The sequence below is a fragment of the Terrapene carolina genome, unplaced genomic scaffold (genome assembly GCF_002925995.2).
Source record: "Terrapene carolina triunguis isolate 2854851 unplaced genomic scaffold, T_m_triunguis-2.0 Scaffold189, whole genome shotgun sequence".
Taxonomy (NCBI): domain Eukaryota; kingdom Metazoa; phylum Chordata; order Testudines; family Emydidae; genus Terrapene; species Terrapene triunguis.
Genome location: NW_020664540.1, coordinates 925,328 through 946,016, shown reverse-complemented (window position 1 = coordinate 946,016; position 20,689 = coordinate 925,328). Strand labels below are relative to the sequence as shown.

Here is a 20,689-nt window from a genome sequence, read left to right as displayed (position 1 = left end):
TTGACATTAAAATATGCTGTCATAAATAATTTATAATGCAAATTATTACATAAAGTCAAATGCTATTAGTACAGATGCCAAAAATACTGAAATCATTTTTTTCCTTACATGTGTACTACTGGTTGACACAGCCTACTATTACATTAATTTTTTATGAATGAATCTGATCTGAAAATAGGATTGATTTTTTTCAATAAATAATACTCAATACAAATAAATAAAATAAAATGCACAAGTACAAAATGGGGAATAACTGGGTAGGGGATAGTACTGCTAAAAAGGATCTGGGGGGTTATAGCAGATCACAAATTGAGTATAAGCCAACAGTGTAACGCAGTTGCAAAAAAAGGCTAATATTATTCCAGAGTATATGAACAAGCGTGTCATACATAAGACACAGTAGGTAATTGTCCCACTCTTCTGGGGAGGGCTCAGCTGGTGTACTATGTTCCGTTTTGGACACCACACGTTAAGAAATATGTGGACAAATTATCAAAGTAGAGCAATAAAAATGATAAAAGGTTTAGCAAGTCTGACCTGTGAGGAAAGGTTAAAAAAACTGAGCATGTTTAGTCTTGAGAAAAGACGACTGAGGAGGGATCTGATAGGTCTTCAAATATGTTAAGGGCTGTTATAAAGAGCACAGTAATTGATTGATCTCCATGTCTGCTGAAGGTAGGACAAGAAGTAATTGTCTTAATGTACAGCAAGGGAGATCTAGGTAACCTATTAGGAGAAACTTTCGAACTGTAAGGATAGTTAAGCACTGGAATAGGTTTCCAAGAGAGGTTGTGGAATCCCCTTCATTGGGGATTTTTAAGAACAGGTTAGACAAATACGTGGTGGGGATGTTCTAGGTATACTTGGTCCTGCCTCAGTGCAGGGGGCTGGATTTGATGGTCTTGAGGTCCCTTCCAGTCCTACATTTCTTTGATTCTGTGGTTCATCATGCTGAAGACTTCTATTGCTCATAATAGACTTGAAAATGGTAGCTATAACTATTAGTTTCCAGTGTCATTTCTATAGTCTAGAACTTAACTTCTTTACCAAAATAGCTTGTAAAAATGGTATTTTTCCTTTTCACAGGAATTTTCCAGTATAAAATTCTCAAATGAGGTTTATTTTGTTTTTCTAGGAACGATTTCAGTTTCCATCCCATGTGACAGATGTATCTGAAGAAGCAAAAGACCTTATTCAGCGACTTATCTGTAGTAGGGAACGTCGACTAGGACAGAATGGAATAGAGGATTTCAAGTCACATGCATTTTTTAAAGGACTTAATTGGGATAATATTCGAAACCTAGAAGCACCTTATATTCCAGATGTTAGCAGTCCTTCTGACACATCGAACTTTGATGTAGATGATGATGTATTGAGGAATCCTGTGAGTCTTTTTCATTTAAACATTCAATTATGGCCTTTCTGTGTGTATAGTAACAGTAAAAACAACTAGTTCAGAAGTGAGCAACTTGTTTCTACTTTGTTCTAATAAAAATGTCTACAGCATAACAGTTGATAAACTATGCTAATGCAACAAAGTTAAGCTTTTAAACCCACAAAAGCCATGAAATTGAGTTACATTTCTCCTGCAACTTTAAGTCCACCCACTTGTGCATATGCATTGCAATGTTATTATATAAAACTGAGTAAGATGACCCGCTGCTCATCAAAGCCACACCTAAGGCTCTGAGTTGATGATCACAAGTATCCAGTTCACATGACATTACTTTGCACTCATCTCTGCCTCTTGAGCCAGCTTTGGATTGCAGTTAACAAGATTTCTGCTTTTTGAATACTCGAGAATAGAATTTTTTTCCCATTTCAGTCTCCTAATAGCTTACAAGAATGAATTTGGCAAGAAGAGCAGAGGGAGAGTATGCCATGTGCACATGAGCTTGTCTCCTGCAAGTATGCAGTCATAACACACAGGACCACTGGGTTTGATTTTGATGCGTTGTCCAGCACAAAAGCTAGAATATTAACAGCATTCGTTTTGGTGCCCAATCGCTATTCACTTTAATGTCTTTTAAAAGCAAAACCAAAACTTATTACGAATGTATTGCATTTTGGATTTGTCATACAGAATTGTCCTCTAAATGGAGTGTGGATAAGAAGAGAGTTTTCAATGTGTATGATGAATTTGGGATAAAGGATGTTGGAACAATGGGAGATTGTTGTACTCAACGAATAACTACATATTGTGCACTGATACATCCTAAGAAGAGTTCACTTCTGATACCACACTCACAGATTCTAAGGCTAGGAGGGACCATTATGATCATCTAGTCTGACCTCCTGAGCATTAAGGCACAAAAAAGCACTTAAGCTTTTTAAACTCTGTTTGGTTTTCACTCATGTTCTTTTTATGCAGGAAATCGTGCCACCAGGTTCTCATACTGGCTTTTCTGGATTACATTTACCTTTCGTTGGGTTTACATATACAACTGACAGGTAGGCAAAAGAAACAGTTACTTGTTACATGTATTGCTCAAATAGGGCTAATCCTAGAAGGTTTACCTTCACAAGCACACTGAAGAATGTGTGTAGATAAAATATTTTTTTACTGTATATGAACATTTTTGCTTTGACTGTACAAGAATTAAAGGTGTCTTTTATTTATACTTAATCTTTCTTCATGTATTTGAAATAGAGCTTACAATGCTTGAGGCTCTTTCATTTTGTGGTATTTGTATGGTTGCTGTGGTTATAGATGTTGGAATAGTGTTTACCTGCTGCAGCAATAACTCTGGGAGCAACAGAATATAAACATTGCTTTCTGAGGGACCAAAAGAAACATTGGTATTTAGGATTTTTTACTGTACCATCACAGTTGTTACAGTTGATATAATCACTATTGAAGTTCTTTCAGAAGTTCCTCTATGGGATGTAACTTCCCCTACATTTGAGACAGTGGATTAAATTTTGTTGTTTGGTAAAATCCATATTAGTTTTCAGCTAGACCCAGAAAACTTATTTTTCAGGATTATTTTTGGCTTGTGATAGCTCTTTTAAAAATGTTTAATTTAAAAGAGAAGCTGTAGCAATATCAAAATTGCAGTGCACCTGATTTTTATTAGTGGAATCAAAGCAGCAATTTTTGATGTGCAGAAAGTATCCCAATCCTGCCAACATCTATTTTGAAACAAACAAGACTTCATAGACAAAATAGATGCACAGACTGTTGCAGCACAAAATGACATGAAGACACAGTACAACTCATTAGACAGTTGTCAGAAAAACAAATACCAATCAATGAGATCAAGACAATGAGGGCAACTTAACAAAACAAAATCAGAACAATTAAATATATGGAGGCAGTATGTTAGTCAACTTCTGAATGGTGAAACAGTGGCCAATCCTCCAGATATAGAGAAAGGAGAAGATCTGGATGTCAACCTACGACCTATCACCAGAGTAAAAGTAGAAAGGGCAGTCAGTCAATTAAAAAGTGGAAAGGCACCAGGTCCGGATAACATTAATGGAGGTTCTTAAGGCAGACTTGAAGAACACACTAGACATTTTGGTAGGCCTCTTAGGAAAAAGTACCAATTGAGTGGGAAGAGAGTCATACGGTGAAGCTGCCAAAGAAAAGAGGTCTCATTGTAAAAAATGGAGGGGTATTCGATTGATGTCTATCCCAAGTAACTTATTATAGACAAATGTAGAAAGTAAATATAAGTGGTAGTTCCAGGTTACAAAAAGAACAGACCGGAGAAATCATCTATAGATCAAATAGTAATCCTACATATCATCAGACCTGTTGATTGAATGGCAGTCACCATTTTATATGAATTTTTTTAGATTTCCGAACAGCCTTTGATATAGTAGATAAAACAGTTTAATGGAAGTTGTTGCACCACTATAGAATCCCTCAGAAATTTGTGAACATCATTCAACGCTTCTATGGAAGTATGACGTGCCAAATAATACATAATAGTGAAGTGACTTAGCCATTCCTGGTCACTACGAGCATCATTACTGGGTAACAAGAGATCACAGAGCAACCAAGAGATGTATAGTAGTCTTTCACTCAAAAGTTATGAGGACCTTGACTTTGCAGATAACATCAACTCACTATCCCATATGCATAGAGATATGCAAGCCAAAACAAATGATCTCCAGGCATATGCAGAATTAGTAGGGTAGAAAATCAACGTTGAGAAAACTAAAACTATGGGACTCAACACACAAGAAATGCCAATAACCCTGTCTGGTATAGACATAGAAGAGATCTGATACTTCACGTGTCTTGGCAGCATTGTAAGTACTGCGAGTGGAACAGACCAAGACATATTAAAGCTAGAATAGCAAAAGCCAGATAACATACCTTTGTAACTTTGAAGCTGATCTGGAGAAACAGAAATCTTGCCCTCCAAACTAAACTTTGAATATTTAAAGCCATTGTAAAGCTAGTCTTACTGTATGAAACTTGGAGACTTAAAACCTTTCTATCCTCCAAAGTTTTCATAAACAGCTGCCTTAGACAAAATCCCAATATCAGATGGCCAGGGGAAAAAAAAATCACAAATGAACTCTGGAGGAGGATGAAACAGAAGCCGATAGGACAGGAAATTACAGAACGAAAATGGAGATGGCTAGTACATATATGTAAGAATGACCTGAATAACATCATAAGACAAGCATTGGACTTGAATGCCGAGAACAAGAGGTGACAAGGTAAACCAAGGATAGCATGGAAATGCATAATAGAAGCAGAATTAAAAACCATCAAAATGGCATAGGAAGAAGCTGACTGCATCAGGAGACTGGCAAAGATGGAAGCAATGGTGAAGGCACTGTTTTTCTGCATGGAATAGAAAACCATGAGAGAAATTTCAAAATCTTGGCAGAAGTATATACAGTAACACTACATTAAGTGTTGTGCTCAGAAATTTAGGTGCAACTGTTGTTGAATTCCAGCATGAAACGAACATTTTGAAGAATGGCGTTGACCTCAATTCTGCCAAAGATTTTGTGCCATGCTGAAGAATGTGTTATGTACTTAGAGCTCTGAATTGTGGATATATCTGGAAGAGAGCCTGCTCCAGTTCAGTGTAGTGTTGGAATGCAAATATAAAATAGGATAAGATGAATTCATCTTTGTATAAAGAATGATACTATTGTTTATCTGCTTTTTGTTGTAAATATTGTTGTAAGATATTCAGTGATATATTTTCTAACTCATGTTTTGGTTGCAGCTTATTTTCTGATAGAGGCTCTTTAAGGAGTGTAATGCAGTCTGGTGCTGTAACCAGAGATATGGAGGACAGCTTGCAAATAGAAGCTTATGAAAGGAGAATACGAAAACTGGAGGAAGAAAAACTGGATTTGTACAGAAAACTGCAAAGTTAGTTGGGTACATTTACTAGGATTTGCAATTCAGGTGATGAAAAGCAGCAGAATGCTCGTAGTTTGACTGACATTTTTTCTTATTCAACTTAAGAATCTCCTGTACCGGATCCAGCTCATGATGAAATCAAGAAGCTAACTGAAGAAATTGAACGTTTGAACAACAAAATAGCAGGTAAGTGTCTGGCATGACTGGCAGATATTCTGTCTGGTATGCTTCAAGTAATAACTTAATTCTAATATTAATATCTCAGTAGCAATAATGCTTGGCTTTATCAATTTAAATTTAATTCAGTACAAATAGTTATTGATGAATGCTAATAAAAGGAAAGGATACTTACTGGAATGCTTATATTAAGCAGCATTTCAGTATTTACAAATAAACTCTTATCTTTTCCCTCAACGTCCGTCCTGAGCCCGATAGCACATATTCCACTAGGAGCCAAGAGAAGGAGGAGTTGGTTAATAGGTTCAGTTTGATATGTTCTGAATGTGATCTTTCTTGTACTTTTAATCTTGCTTTTTTCTCATGGAAAGAAGGGGCATTTTTCTGGTCTTAGCTACATTTAAGGGAAGCATTAAAAAGAAATTGTATGGTTGTTTTGAAGCCCACTCAATACATCTTCATCTAGCAGTGTCTAAGACTGACAAGTTGAAAAAGGCAATTACTCAAGTCTTACCTGAGAGAGAGTCAACTGTTGCATCCAAATCAATTATTTGAAACTATGCTGTTTGACCACCCTATTTTGTTCATCCATGTAAACATCTCCCAGAAAACATGAGATCAGTTTTAAAAGACTTTTTTAAAACGGGAATGAGAGCTACTTTTCAATTAGTGCTAGCTAAACTTTCAGACTTTTAATCTTAATGAAGCTTTACTAAAGAGAGACTCTTAGTTGCTATTACTATAAAGAAAGGAAGAGCAGAGATGTACGTTTGTTTGAGCAATCACTCTCAAATTTCCACAGCCCTCAATCTGTCATCTTCCACTTCATAAAAGCCTCCTCTCTGCCTTCCTTCCAGATTTCTTAGCTCAAATCAAATTTTTTCCTCTTCAGACATCCTCCTCACTGAAGATGTGAACATCCATGTTGATGTAGCACACAATTTCCTTGCCTCCAATTTCTGTCATCTTGACTCATTGGCTTCACCCCACACTCATTCATGGGAAAGTCCTTATCCTAGCCATGACTAATCTTCCATTCTTCCTACAACATTTATTACTTCAGTATCAATGGTCATTTCCTTAACAGTCTTTCTCTTATTTAGCCATCCTAAAATCTGTCCTAATTTGAGTACAGCTTCCTGCTTAAAAACCCATTCCTGTATTTTGCAAGATAGCATTAATTGACCCCCCCAAAACCACTGTTCAAACTTTTTCATCTGGAGAAATGTCGGTCTCCATGACACCAGGGCTCTTGGTAGAGACAGAAGAGTAAAAGTAAAAAAGAGGATGAATCCTTGGTGCACAAATGTTGGCTAGAAGGCTCTACTGAGTGGAGAGATGGAGAAGAAGAAATATTTAAACACTGTAACAAGTTCCTAGCCAAAGTTAGTGGTTTGTTCATGTAACATTGCTGTTTATGCTATTGGTGTAAATCTGGGAGCCAAGTATACTTAGTTTGAATTTCTGTACAGAACTACAGCATGAAGACTCCACACACAGGCTAAAAGGACTTGAAAAGCAGTACAGAACAATAAGGCAAGAGAAGGAGGACCTTCATAAGGTAATGGTCCGAATTGCATACCCTTAACGCTCACATCAGGTAGCTCAAGGATAGATTTGTCCAACTGGCAGTATTCCCTTAATGTTTGAAACAATGCTTTTCCATTTTGTTTGATATATCAGCATATTAGTCCACCCATTCATTTAATGAGTAATAGAGTGGCAAGATGAGTAATAGCTGTCTGAGGAGACATATATGTATTCTACATCGCATGTTGGTAGGTATTCAAGTAATTTAAAAAAACCATGCTTTCTTATTAGCATTTAAGGCATTCGTCTATTCATTTTTTTTAGTATGTTCATGATACCTCTCATGAAATAGTGGAAAGTTGAAAAGCCAGATAGTCAGGGAAAACAACCTAATTTTCCTTGGCCAATCCCAGTATAATTTATAAAGATTTGATGTATCCAGGAGTGTGGAGGATAGTTTTCTAACTGTTAAAAAAAATTGCTTTCCAAAGCAGAATCAGTTGGCTGTTCCTTTACTCTCAAGATCTTGGAATATCCACAGAATTTTTCAAATTGTAAATCTATGGCTAATAATAAATTCCAGATTTACTGAAAAGTATTTTATACAAATATTTAATTCAGTAAGTTTAGCTGGATAACTTTTCCTCACTGAGCCCACTGCCACTAATATAAATTAACATAATATATGGAGATATACCTATCTCATGGAACTGGAAGGGACCTTGAAAGATCATAGAGTCCAGTCGCCTGCCTTCACAGCAGGACCAAGTACCATCCCTGACAGATTTTTTTGCCCCCGATCCCCTAAATGGCCCCCTTAAGGATTGAACTCTCAACCCTGGGTTTAGCAGGCCAATGCTCAAACCACTGAGCTATCCCCCTCCCCCATTTGCAGTAAATGAAAATTTAACTTTTTTTGATAAAGGACCAATATGCCATGGCTATAGCATCTAAAGGATTTTTTTTGAAGATTGTTTTCCTGCTTTAGTGTGCAATACTACATATATTATATCCAGCGCATAATTCAACCCTTTTATGCTGTTCTTTTAAAAATATAGTAGAGTATATTAAGTGTTGCACTAAGACTCTATTATTATTATTATTATTTATTATTTCACCACAGTAGTTTAAGTATTTCAAGGTAACTAATTATACATGATGTGTTTTTAAAGTGTTACTCTTTATTTTCATTGATATGCTTTCAGATGGCTAGTGTTGGGCATTGGTTAGGGCCCTACCAAATTCATGGTCCGTTCTGGTCAATTTCACAGTCATAGGATTTAAAGTATTGAATCTTCTTCATAATTTTGTCTGTGGAATCTTGCATAAGATTTTCTTGAAGAATTTCACAATTTTGCTGAGCTCGTAGTGCTTACACCCATAGTTTGTGAGTTTGACTCTTGATCTGGTGGCATTGTATATACTGAAATTTTTGGGGTGGGTGTTTTTTTTGTTTTGTTTTTTTTTAAGCGTTGTGCCATTATGCAAGCACATGGCACTAAGATGAGAACTGCCTTGGGCTGGTGGTACATTTTGTGCCTTCTCTTCAGCCAGAGACTATTATGGAGATGGAATATCAGCAGTTGTATGAAAGGAAGTGACTAATTTGTGTGTACAAATCGAGAGACATGTGGAATAACAAAGCTACACAAAGAGGAATGCCAAATTAGAAGCAGCACAATATTTAAACTCAGACAGGATTTTTGTAAATTAGAAAAGTACATATATTGGTTAACTTTAAAGTAAAGACTGTTTGTCTTGTTTAGTGTGCTTTTTCCTTGGAGAGTAGATGTGGATTTTTCATGTTGTCTTTTTTTAATTTTACCAGCAACTTGTGGAAGCTTCAGAAAGATTAAAGGCACAGTCCAAAGAACTGAAGGATGCTCATCAGCAAAGAAAGCTAGCTATGCAGGAGTTTTCAGAGCTCAATGAGAGAATGGTAGACTTGCGCTCTCAGAAACAGAAGTTCTCCCGACAGCTTCGTGACAAAGAGGAAGAGATGGAAGTGATTGTGCAGAAAATTGATTCTATGAGACAGGAAATTCGTAAATCTGAGAGAGCCAGAAAAGAGGTAACTTGGCAAAATATTTAAGGCTAACATGTTTCAGCTGCTTCTTACACTTCACTTAAGTCATACTTAATAAAAGTAAAAAACTCAGTGTAACCATAATTTACCTTGGGTCTGTAAAATTGGCCTGACATCTCTAGCTCATTTTATTTCATTTACAGAGTACGTCTTAAATATTTAGTAGTTTGTGAAGGAGATAGTTTAGTGTTTTTCTCGTGTATTCTAATTGCTTGTAATCCAGTGAAAATATATTCTTGCTATATTCTCATCTTCTCCTTAAAAATGTCAAGAGATGCAGTCAGCTTGAAATCTAGTAAATTCCAAAGGTCAAAGCAGTTTATTCAGAGTACCCCTGCCGATTTCCTCTTTTAAATGTTTTACTTTTCCGTGGCTGTATGAAAGAGAGGGGAAACAGTAGAACAGACTAAGCAAAGTGTTCTGAAATTCAGGAAGTAAGCAAATTGGAAGTCATAGTTTCCTCATCATTTTCAATTAGCTATTTTAGTAGGTGTTTGTAACAACTTTAGCTAAAAAAAATAATCAATTAGTTCATTTTTAAGTTCACTACACAACCACCATCATTTTATTAGTAGTATTACCATATGGCTTGGGAACACTAATTGTGGAGCAGAATCCTGTTGTGCTGGGTGCTGTACAAACACAGAACAAAAAAACAGTCCCTGCACCAAAGAGCTTACAGTCTCAAGACAAGAGACAGCAGTTAAATAGACACAAAGGGAAGTACAAGGAAACAATGGGGCAGTGCTGGTCAGAATGATGGACAATATCAGTACCTCTGTTTTTTGTAGCATCATGACAAAGGAGTTTTAAGGAGGGATTTCAAGGAAGGATAATGAGATAGCTTTGTGGATGTTCACTGGGAGCTCCTTCCAAACAGGAAGGGCAGCTCCTCCCAAGCACAGAGGTGCTTGTTTGAAAATTTAAAAGGTTGAGCGATGAAGGCTGGAGCATCGTTGGCCAGTTGGTCATGGGAGGAGACATTTCAATAGTGAACAAATGATTGGGTGGTGGTAAATCAAAGGGCATTGTTATCCTCTTTGACCTCACCCTTTGTCTTTCCCCAAACATCTCGGCTGTGTCCAAATGTTGCTGCTTTTTCCTTTACAACATTTCAATCCAGGCCCTCATAATGTCCTGTATAGGTGCTTGCAAAACTCCTCCAATCTGGTTTCCTGACCCTCAAGTCCATTCAAAGTGCAGCAGCTAAAATAGTTACCATGATTTTGAACGTGTCATCCCCTTTTAAAATGTCTCTATTAGCTCCCTTCAAATTAAAGCTTATCCTACATTTTAGGCTATTTACAACTCTGCCCCTCTGCTTATAGACTCCTTCTTTAAGGCCAGAAGAGACCATCACAATCATCTAGTCTGACGACCTGCACATTGCAGGCTACAGAACCTCACCCACCCACTCCTGTAATAGACTTATCTATGCTTGTAACTTAGGCTAGGTCTACACTACAGCGGGGGGTCGACCTAAGATACGCAACTTCAGCTACATGAATAGCGTAGCTGAAGTGGCGTATTTTAGGTCGACTTACCTGGCTGTGAGGACGGTGGCAAGTCGACCGCTGCCGCGCCGCCGTCGACTCCGCTACCGCCTCTTGCCGCGGTGGATTTCCGGAGTCGACGGTAGAGCCATCAGGGATCGATTTTATCGTGTCTTCACTAGACGCGGTAAGTCGATCCCCGATAGACCGATTGCTACCCGCCGGATTGGCGGGTAGTGAAGACGTAGCCTTAGAGTTGTCTCTCCACCACCTTTGCTGTGGTTGATTGCCCATTTATCCACCCTCCAACAAGTATCTTTCATGCCACCTTTACCCATCAAGTGCTGTTCCTTAACTAGGCTGTAAAGTCATTTCCCTCTCCTCCTCCTCCTAATCCCTCTTCAAGACCCACTTCTACTGTCATTTCAAAGTGACCATATCTTCATAAGAGAAATAATTCATGGAAATATCATAATCACTTTATACTATACAATTTTATGAGACAGAATAGTCAAATACTTGGTATAAAAATACTTTCAAATTAACTGGAATAAAGGTGAGCATTTTAAGGGAAGCTGATTTGGATGTTGGTATGTGTTTTAAGATGCAACTGAACTATAAACTTAAGGGGCTTATCCTGTGCCATTGTCATTGCCACAGTGACTTACATACCTCACTTCTCCTATTATCATTAATGGGGGCTACATGATTTTCCCATACAGATGTTGTATGTTCTTGATTTATATTTGACTTTAACATGGGTTCTTCTTCGAGTACTTACTCATGGCCATCCCATATTAGGTGTGTGTGCTTGCCACAGCTCTGGTCCCCCTCCACAGATCCGGTCCAGAAGCCGAAAAAGCCTGAAAATCCTGGGTCTTTACGTCCCAGCCCTGGTGCGTATGCGGTTCAAACCACAGCACGCTCAGGGCTTGGGGAGTCAGCCTCGGCAGGACCAGCCCCCACAAATGAGTCAAGGGCTACAAGCGCCATCCGAGCCACCCGCCTTCATCCTCTGCCCAGTTGGACTCTACCCGTGCTAAGCAAGGGGCCAAATGGTCATTTTGAGGGTGTGCCCGAGGGCGACCTACCAGACTATTCCCCGGATCCATCTGTCCCAGTGTTTTCTAACCGCCTTTTCCTTTTCCTCCCTGCTTGGACCTCTATAACCTCAGACCGATGGGTCCTCAGGACGATGGAGCAGGGTTGTAGCCTCCAGTTCCTTTCTACCCCCATTCCCTGTCCCTTTTCAGGGACCCCTCTCACGAGACTCTACTCGCACAGGAGGTAAAGGAGTTGCTACAGCTGGGAGCGGTGGAGGAAGTTCCTCTCAAGTACAGGAACAAGGTGTTCTTTTCCCAGTACTTTTCCAAATTCCAAAGGCCAAGGGCGGTCTACGGCGCATCCTAGATCTGTGAGATGTTAAAGTTCTGCCTGGTTTCCCTTCTTCTATTATCCCCTCCTGGATCTGGGAGACTGGTATGCCATCCTCGACTTGAAGGACACATACTTCTACATAGTGATCTTTCAAGGACACAGATGCTTCCTCCGGTTTACGGTGGGACCCCACCACTTCCAGTTTGCTGTCCTCCTGTTCGGCCTGGTGACAGCACCGAGAGTGTTTACCAAGTGCATGTCGGTGGTAGCGGCTTACCTTAGGCGTCGGGGTATCCAGATCTACCCGTACCTCGATGACTGGCTCATCAAAGGCAGCTCCAGTTCTCCAGTCCAAAGGGATATCACGGTGCTTCAAGCCACGTACTGCTCTCTGGGCCTACTGATGAACGACAAAAAGTCAACGTTCGTGCTGGTGCAGAGGATAGAGTTCATTGGAGCGGTCTTCGACTTTACCTGCGCCAGAGCGTTCCTGACGCTGGAAAGCTTCCACACGATGGCGAATCTCATCACAGAAGTCTCCACGTTCCCTTGGACTACAGCCAGGGTCTGTCTGCGCCTGCTGGGTCACATGGCAGTGTGCACTTATGTGATCCATCAGGCCAGGCTCTGGATGCGGCCCTGCAACAATGGCTGGGGACGGTCTATTCCCAGTCCCAAGACCCCCTGGAAAAGATCATTACCATTCCCCAGGTGATACTTACCTTACTGCAATGGTGGACCGACCGCGGGGCAGTCCTGGAGGGGTTTTCGTTCGACAACCCCTCTCACTCCATCGAGTAGGTTTCGGACGCCTTGGACCTTGGCTGGGGTGCGCACCTCGGCAACCTCCAGAGACCGAGGAGCTGGTCCCCGGAGGAGGCAAGGTTGCACATAAATGTGAAAGAGCTCTGAGCAGTCAGCTGGAATTCAGAGTCTTCCTGTCAAGCAAGGTGGTACGAGTCTTGATGGACAACACAGCTTCAATGTTCTGCATCAACAGGCAAGGGGGGAGCGTGCTCATTGGCTCTCTGTCAGACACTCCGTCTGTGGGACTTCTGCATCAGCCACGAAATCCACCTGGAAGCTTGTCACCATCCCGGTGTGAAGAATATGCTGGCGGACCAGCTCAGCAGGGACTTCTCCTCTCACCACGTGTGAGGTAACCTGCATGATCTTCCAAAGGTGGGGAACTCCCCAAGTGGACCTGTTTGCCATCAGGCTAAACAGGAAATGCCACCAGTTTTGTTCTCAGCAAGATCTGAGCAAGGGTTCCCTCTCCGATGCCTTCCTCCTGTCATGGTCAGGGAGCCTGATGTACGCGTTCCCTCCGATTCCACTCATCAGCAGGGTCCTGGCAAAGATCGAGACACAAAGTGCAGGTTGTTGTGATCGCCCTGGCGTGGCCTCGCCAGCATTGGTTCGGCACGCTTATGAACTTGTCAGCGGCCCCTCCCTGGCCCCTGCCCAACTTCCCAGACCACGGTCAGCTCCTACATCCTAATCCCGAGTTCCTCCACCTCTTGGGGTGGATGCAGTGTGGCTGAACCTGGAGGAACGGGCGTGTTCAGAAAGAGTCCAACAGGTCCTCCAGCCTTCAACCAGACTGACTTACCTGGCAAAGTGGACGAGGTTTTCCCACTGAGCGTCCGAACGTGACATCTCTCCCTCGTGTTCTTCCATACAGGCTGTCCTGGACTACCTGCTCCATTTGAGGAACCAGGGCCTGGCACACTCTTCCACCTTTTCCGCTTTTCACCTGCCGATCCAAGGACAGATAGTGTTTTCCCATGACATGACGGTCGAATTCTTGAGAGGGGCTCGAGAGAGACTTCCCACAGGTGCAGGCTCCTGTCTCGCAGTGGTATCTTAACTTGGTCCTCTCTAGGCTCACTGGCCCGCCCTTTGAGCTGCTGGGTTCTTGCTCCTTTTCCCATCTGTCATGGAAGGTCGCGTTCCTAGTGGCGGTGACATCGGCGAGACAGGTCTCTGAAATTAAAGCCTTGACCTCCGAACTGCCGTACATGGTCTTCTACAAAGACAAGGTTCAGCTGCGGCCCCATCCGGCCTTCCTGCCGAAAGTAGTCTCCACCTTCCATATCAACCAGGACATCTTCCTCCCAGTGTTCTGTCCCAAACCAAACAAGACCAGTGAAGAGAGGCGCCTTCACATGCTGGACGTCCGAAGGGCCTTGGCTTTTTATTTGGAATGTACCAAGCCTTTCGGTAAATCGACTCAACTCTTCATTGCTACAGTGGATAGGATGAAGGGCCTTCGGTGTCCTCACAGAGGATTTCCAATCGGATCACCTTGTGCATAAGGACCTGTAACAATCTGGCTGGAGTTCCGCCGCTGCTGATTGTCGGAGCCCACTCGATGAGAGCTCAGGCGTCTTCAGGGGCCTTCCTGTACATCTTCAGGGGCCTCCCTATCCAGTACATCTGTAGAGCCGCAACGTGGTCCTCTGTCCACACGTTCACAGCTCGTTATGCCATCACTCAGCAGGCCAGAGGGGACGCTGGGTTCGGCAGAGCTGTGTTGCAATCAACACATCCGTGAACTCCTACCCACCTCCAGGGGTACTGCTTTGGAGTCACCTAATATGGAATGGACATGAGCAAGCACTTGAAGAAAAGACAGGTACCTTTTCTGTAACTGGTGTTCTTCGAGATGTGTTGCTCATGTCCATTCCACAACCCTTCCCCACTGTCTGAGTTTCCGGCAAGAAGGAACTGAGGGTGGGGTGAGCCAGCAGTGCCTCTTATACCGTGCCATGCGGGTGTCACTCCAGCGGGCACCAGAGCCAGTCCCCTACGGATACTGCTGAGGGAAAAACTTCTGGCACCGGTGCATGTGGCAAGCACACACACCTAATATGGAATGGTCATGAGCAACACATCTCAAAGAACACCAGTTGCGGAAAAGGTAACTGTCATTATTATTCTTTTTTTTTTAAATTACCCAACAGTAACCCCACTGGCTGACAGAGTAGAGTGGTGGTGTTTGGACTACAAAGGGAATGAATCTTGCCTGAAAGACTTGTCTAGAAAGATAGTGGTCACAGTGTGGGCTGCAAGAGTTATAAGGATGGGAGGTAAAGAAGGAATCCTGCTGTTTCCAAGGACCCAAAAGCAGCCTGGAGGAGAGGAAAGGAGCAGAGTAGCTACAACTGTCTGCTTTGACATAATTTAAGATTTTTCTTTTTCACAGCTGGAAGCTCAACTTGAGGATGCCACTGCAGAAGCATCAAAGGAACGCAAGCTTCGTGAACATAGTGAGATTTTCTCCAAGCAGCTGGAAAATGAACTGGAAGCACTAAAGGTACCATTATTTAAAAAATGCAAGATATGGGGAAACAGATGCCCTTTTCACTACTGATACACGACCAAGCCTCCAATAACTTTGCTTATTTAAGGGTGTGCATTTGTGGCACTTTGTGTCTAACTGAATCGGGCTTTCATAGAAACCTGACACAGCCTCTTGTTATTGATGTTAATCTCTTGGCTTTTGCCTGTCCACATTAAATCCTAACTTTTTAAGCAACACTAGAAAAATCTTGGGTCGTCTTTTCCTGATAATTTTCACTCTCTTGCTTTTGTAGCTAAAGCAAGGAGGCCGTGCAGCAGGTGCCACATTAGAACATCAGCAGGAGCTTTCCAAAATGAAGTCCGAGCTAGAAAAGAAAATCTTGTTCTATGAAGAGGAGTTAGTCAGGCGAGAGGCATCCCATGTCTTGGAAATAAAAAATATAAAAAAGGAGGTGCATGATTCAGAAAGCCATCAGCTAGCACTGCAGAAAGAGATCATGATGCTAAAAGATAAATTGGAGAAGGCAAAACGAGAGAGGTAAGGGTCTGTATGAAACCACTTTGCTGGAGAAATTCCACCCCTCCCCGCCCCCCCCCCCCCCTTCTCTACTGTAGTGGGATTTTGGGCACACAACTCCCCTAGCGCCTTTTGAAAATACCAACCACCCCCAGTGGTCTGTAAAGTTGTAAGTTCTCTATTTTTTCCTCAGGCACAATGAGATGGAGGAGACTGTAGGAACAATAAAAGAGAAATATGAACGGGAAAGAACCATGTTCTTTGAAGATAACAAAAAGTTAACAACGGAAAATGAAAAGGTAATTAGTATGGCCATTGTTTTGGAACAAAGTACAATTGCTCTTCTTGAAAACTAGTGTTCTGTTCTTCACTTAAATCTTGTTACCTTTTATGTCACTCTGATATTGTGATAGTTCTCTATAAAACTCGCTGACCACAGAAGAAACCATAAACGTGCTTTAAAAATGGGATTTTTTCATTAGTATGGATAGGAATAATTCCGACTGTCACACATGTATGTCACGGACCTGGGCAAATCACTTTCTTCTTGTAGTATACAGAGGCCACTTACACTTGTGGGATTGGTGCCTCCTAATGTTGAGTGGTGGAATTTTATGAAGAGCTGTGCACTGGGGATTTTCACCCCCTCACTCCCCCATGAAGTATTCCAAGGGTATAAAAGGGGCTGATACCAACTACCCCCAAGCTTGGATTGCACAGTGTCTTTGACACTCATCGGTCTTTCTATTCATTTCTCCAGTTCACATTTCCTTTGTTTGAAGTGGCATGTGAACCTGAGTACTGCTAGACCTGGAAGTTGCACTCATAGAGCCTGGAAAAACATTTTCCGAAGGTTACATTGATTTGGCAGAGCTTTTTAATATCCTCGAGTGGTCTTGTTTGTGTATATTCCACATGCATAATGAGTTTGAAAGTGACATAAATTGCAGATGAAAACTGATCACTTTTCATTTCAGCTTTGTTCCTTTGTGGATAAATTAACAGCACAAAACAGGCAGCTAGAAGATGAGCTCCAAGACCTGGCAGCAAAGAAAGAATCGGTTGCTCATTGGGAAGCTCAGATTGCAGAAATTATTCAGTGGTATGTAGTATTCCAGATAGCAATCTTCAGCTTTTGAAATACAGATAGGGCCTTTAACATAACCAAGTCTTCTGTGAATTTTGAAAATTAGTGGAAAACTATACATGGATGTGGTTGTTGATCTGTTTTGTCTTTTGTTTACCAGTGTATTAAGTAGTAGGATTTTTTCATTTTGCAGCAAATTACTGCCATAGAATATTAAAGGCACAAGAAGACGATTTCAGTGTCAGTTCAAGTCAAAATTTAAAATGATTATTAAATCATGAAATCACGATCCTTGGTTTCCTCGAATTTTCTGACTAATTCACTCAGGGCAACTGCCAGAACTTACAGGGTTCCGGATAAGCAGGAGACCCAAAGCAGGAGACTACCTTGTAGCAGTTCAGTCTCCAGGGTCATCGCCTGCAGCCCCCAGAAGACTCAGGACCTCTTATATTTCCTTCTTTGATTTTTAGTGTTCCCACCCTCACCCAGACAAGCACTTGCATTCAGAAAGATAGCCTCTCTCTCGCACACAATTTCTATTCATTAGTACCTTACTGGTTTGACAGGCCATGTGCAAGTGTTTCAAGAGTGTAAGAACATAGGCAGGCATGCAGGCATACACGCATTCATAAAGGTGTGCTCACATTCTTCCTCCACCTGAGGCTCAGTGGTGATGGAGCCTAGGTCTAACGATCAGTGCTTCTCAGAAAGAAGAGTTCCTTATCCCTGGAGTGACCTTTAGGCTTGAAAAGAATCTTTCAGCTAGTGAAGTAGAGAGGAAAGGGGCGCTGAGGGCATGTTTATATGGTTTTCTGGGCACTGAGAGAGGGGACTTGGGGGAGGCCCATAGAAATCAGCTTCTGGCTGTTCATGGAGCAAGCAGATCAGGCTCCATGCAGTAGTAGTGAAACACAGTATGGTTCCTGTTGAGTTCTAGAGGGGAAGCTATCATGCAACACCTGGCAGCATCCAGGGGTAGGGGAACCAGCTGGAGGGAAGTCCTAAAGGAGGCACAGCTAGGCTCCATCCTGGGCCTGGCAATTTCCCCAGTGCTCTATCCCTGCTTGTGACCCTAAATTCAGTACAAATACTCTGTTGATAGTTGGCAGCAAGATGACTTGTTTCAAGGTGCATTAGCCTGAGAATCAAAGTTTTATATTTTCTCCAGCTTCTAAACAAGGTCTTGCTTAAGTAACTGCTTTGTAATTGCACTCTAGGGTAAGTGATGAGAAGGACGCACGTGGATATCTTCAGGCTTTAGCTTCCAAGATGACAGAAGAATTAGAGTCATTGAGAATCTCTAGTCTGGGCTCAAGAACATTGGTAAGTCAACAGTAAGCATTCAGAAGGCTTTCTAATTCTGGATGCCTAAAATGCTTAATACTTGGCTTCATTTACTTCCATGTTCATTTAGAAATCCTCTTATTTATCAAGAAAGGGTATATGCAAATAGCCAGAGGTGTTTTCTAATAAAGACTGTGTGGTTTGATTATCCTGTCTACTTTGTCCCATTGTGTGTGAATCCCAGTTACACCACTGTGACACTTCATGGGATACCCAGACCTGTGAGTCGCCTTGTTACCATCTTCTCTAGAGAGAGGGAGTCTTGTAGTAGTGCAGTGTCAGCTCCCTGACACTGCCAGCCTTTCAGCCACTCTCTCCTCAGTGCTTATGCCAGCCCTTCCTTCCCCAGGCAGGTTAACAATAGGTGCACCGAATCTCTTCGAATCACTCCCCTGTGCTATGCAGCCCCTGACACTGACTACTCACAGAAATTCCAAATCCTCTGCACCCAAAGGTGCAGCGTACCCAAGTTTACCAGTTTTACCTTAAACCACCACTCCTGTGAACCACACAACACTTGTGACCACTTATGATAAAAGTTGATTTATTTAAATAAGAATAAAGATTTAACTAGAAACACGAGAGTGATGGAAACAAGTGGTTACAATATAAAACAAAATCATAAAAAGTGAACCTGAGTTTGCACTTATGAATAGTTACCTTTCCTATATAATAAAGTAGATTTTTCTCACCAAAGTTCCATCTGTTGCAGAGCTGGCTGGTTTCTCAAGAACCAGGGTTCAAAATTTCATGAAAGAATCCCCCCTCAGCCAGGGGTTTTCCTCAGTGAGTGGATAGAGTGCTTTTGCCTATTCTGGTATACTGAAACCAGCCATTTGTTTCTGCTCACAGGTCGGGCGAACCCCTGCCTTGTTGTAGAGTGTCTTTTCTACCTTTAAATGGTTTTGCTGGTTTGTAGTGTCTGGTGTTTTTCCCCCATTGACTTTTCTGGCATGTGCAAAGGTAGACAATGAAACCCTGCCTTACATTGTCAGCTGACAAGGGAGGAGTGACAACTCCCTCTTGCTTGAATAGATCATCATTGAGACACATTACCTTGTGGTGACTGATTTATGATAGAATCACAGGACTGGAGGGGACCTTGAGAGGTCATCTAGTCCCATCCCCTGCGCTCATGGCAGGACTATGTATTATCTAGACAAGAGGTTCTCAAACTGGGGGGTGGGAGGGCTCGTGAGAAGCATTAGACAAAAAACACTGCCCACATTTTACCCGCAGCAATAAATAACTAGCAACGCTGATTCCTCCAGACGTATCAGGTCTTCAGATGGTGTGGTGCATTTTGATGGATTTCTGTTGAGCTTGTCTAGCGTTATATAAAGTCATTGCCATCTGTATGTTAATCAATTTGCTACAACACAGTGTGGACGTCTAATTGTAAGCATTGACCGCAATCACAGTTTTGCTTTTGCTCTTATTACAATGGATCGTTAGCTCGGTTTGAATCAATAACTTACTGTGTTTAATATTTCATGAGTTTCATGGGTTTTTGTATTGGTATATGTTCTTGTGTGCCTGGGGACGTAAACTACTACTACAAAGCAGGGGGGCACAATTAAATAAGTTTGAGAATTGCTGACCGTCCCTGACAGATGTTTGTCTAACCTGCTCCTAAAAACCTCCGATGACACAGATTCCACAACCTCCCTAGGCAATTTATTCCAATGCTTAACCACCCTGACAGTTGGGAAGTTTTTCCTAATGTCCAGCCTAAACCTCCCTTACTGCAGTTTAAGCCCATTGATTCTTGTCGTATCCTCAGACACTTAAGGAAAACAATTTTTCTCCCTCCTCCTTGTAACAACCTTTTATGTACTTGAAAACTGTAATCATGTCCCCGCATAGTCTTCTCTTCTCCAGGCTAAACAAACCCAATTTTCCATCTTCCCTCATAGGCCATGTTTTCTAGACCTTTAATGATTTTTGTTGCTCTCCTATAGACTTTCTCCAATTTGTCCACATCTTTCCTGAAATGTGGTGCCCAGAACTGGGCACAATACTTCAGTTGAGGCCTAATCAGCACAGAGTAGAGCAGAATTACTTCCCATGTCTTGCTTACAACACTCATTGTTCCTTTAATAATATCCATCCGTACATTTCTCAGTGATTGAGTCATGACCAGTTACGAGCTTTCTGTAGATACCTTACATGTTGTTCTTTATGGATAAATAAGACATGTTTGCTGTAGTGAGTTTGTCAGGTCTGAGGTGAGAGCTGATTGCGAAGGACAGGGCACCTTTGCGCAGGGGTCTCTGTGTCACACAATCCGAATTTGATAAAATCCTGTATTTTGCTTGTTGCTAATACCTGCCGTTAATTGCAAACTATGCCTTTAAAACAAGATTAAAGGGAAGAGTCAATAAAATAAACACTTCTAAAAGAAATAAAAGGGAATATTTTTAATGCACCGTAC

General features: G+C 41.6%; 1 protein-coding gene across 2 annotated transcripts in view; it reads left to right on the top strand.

Annotated features, from left to right (window-relative positions):
• Nucleotides 1-20,689, top strand: part of CDC42BPB (CDC42 binding protein kinase beta) — a 117,693-nt gene that overhangs the window by 66,463 nt on the left and 30,541 nt on the right. For both annotated transcript variants that reach the window (XM_024203518.2, XM_024203517.2), the window contains exons 8-18: nucleotides 1,136-1,384; nucleotides 2,372-2,451; nucleotides 5,199-5,347; nucleotides 5,444-5,524; nucleotides 6,988-7,076; nucleotides 8,874-9,116; nucleotides 15,210-15,320; nucleotides 15,601-15,845; nucleotides 16,018-16,123; nucleotides 16,802-16,926; nucleotides 18,129-18,234. In XM_024203518.2, coding sequence (XP_024059286.1) covers nucleotides 1,136-1,384; nucleotides 2,372-2,451; nucleotides 5,199-5,347; nucleotides 5,444-5,524; nucleotides 6,988-7,076; nucleotides 8,874-9,116; nucleotides 15,210-15,320; nucleotides 15,601-15,845; nucleotides 16,018-16,123; nucleotides 16,802-16,926; nucleotides 18,129-18,234 — 1,584 coding nt within the window. The remainder of the gene's footprint in view (nucleotides 1-1,135; nucleotides 1,385-2,371; nucleotides 2,452-5,198; nucleotides 5,348-5,443; nucleotides 5,525-6,987; nucleotides 7,077-8,873; nucleotides 9,117-15,209; nucleotides 15,321-15,600; nucleotides 15,846-16,017; nucleotides 16,124-16,801; nucleotides 16,927-18,128; nucleotides 18,235-20,689) is intronic.